This window comes from Seriola lalandi, unplaced genomic scaffold, assembly GCF_002814215.2.
Source record: "Seriola lalandi dorsalis isolate HSWRI2012SDOR001 ecotype SW California unplaced genomic scaffold, Sedor1 jcf7180002054191, whole genome shotgun sequence".
NCBI classification, from domain to species: Eukaryota; Metazoa; Chordata; class Actinopteri; order Carangiformes; family Carangidae; genus Seriola; species Seriola lalandi.
The window spans coordinates 20,465-21,337 of NW_019524744.1; the positions used below are offsets into that span (position 1 = coordinate 20,465).

The 873-nt window shown below is 36.4% G+C and overlaps 1 protein-coding gene across 1 annotated transcript in view; it reads right to left on the reverse strand.

The window, feature by feature from the left end:
• Positions 1-396, reverse strand: part of LOC147819238 (myelin-oligodendrocyte glycoprotein-like) — a 5,537-nt gene extending 5,141 nt beyond the window's left edge. The window contains exon 1 of the mRNA XM_087173405.1: positions 299-396. Within this exon, the coding sequence (XP_087029531.1) occupies positions 299-368 (70 nt within the window). The 5' untranslated portion in view covers positions 369-396. The remainder of the gene's footprint in view (positions 1-298) is intronic.
• Between the last annotated feature and the right edge of the window lie 477 nt (positions 397-873).

Here is an 873-nt window from a genome sequence, read left to right on the forward strand (position 1 = left end):
CACAAATACAGCAGAAAAATATAAGAAATACAAGTATAATAAACTCTGTTTACATGTAAAGTGATTCTATCACGACTCATTTTTGTGCTTGTATGTTTTCAAATCACTGAAAATATTAATAATTCAGTTTTTAAAATGTAGCTTACATCACAATGCTCATTGTATTGCCCAGGAAATAGACAGATCCCAGATGATTAAGAATCCTCACAGATACTTTTCTAATCTGTTGCATATTAACCGCTAATTCTGTTTGTTCTTGAAATCCTTAAAAAAAAATATTCAGTATACATATTTTTACCTGTTAGTCCCACTATAGGGATGAGGAGCAGTGTCCAGACAGCTGAACGCGTTGTACCCATGGTCTTCATTAAACAGTTTAGACCGATACAGAGCGTATGTACATTATGTAGATAGATCGACATCAGACACATGCGCAGATAAAGAGGAAACCGAGTTTGAGCGCGCTATTTGTAGATTCAAGGGAATCCCTCCCTTACTTTCATTTTCTGTTTCTAGCTGCTAGATGTCACTAATGTGTTCAGTAGCACTACATTGTGTGTGTGTGTGTGTGTGTGTGTGTGTGTGTGTGTGTGTGTGTGTGTGTGTGTGTGTGTGTGTGTGAGAGAGAGACATAGACAGAGAGAGAGAGAGAGTGTGAGATCTCTGGTGTTAATGTGATATCACTTGTGGACATGTTTTTTATTTTTCTGGATTAGACCAAAGACTATTCTATTCTATTCTATTCTATTCTATTCTATTCTAATCTATATACAGCCGCTGTGTATTAAGGTTCTTTGCATCTCTGCTCCTTTACTTTCACAGGAAGAGGCTAAAAAATGAAGCTAGAAACAACTTCCTGTCACATGAAATCTA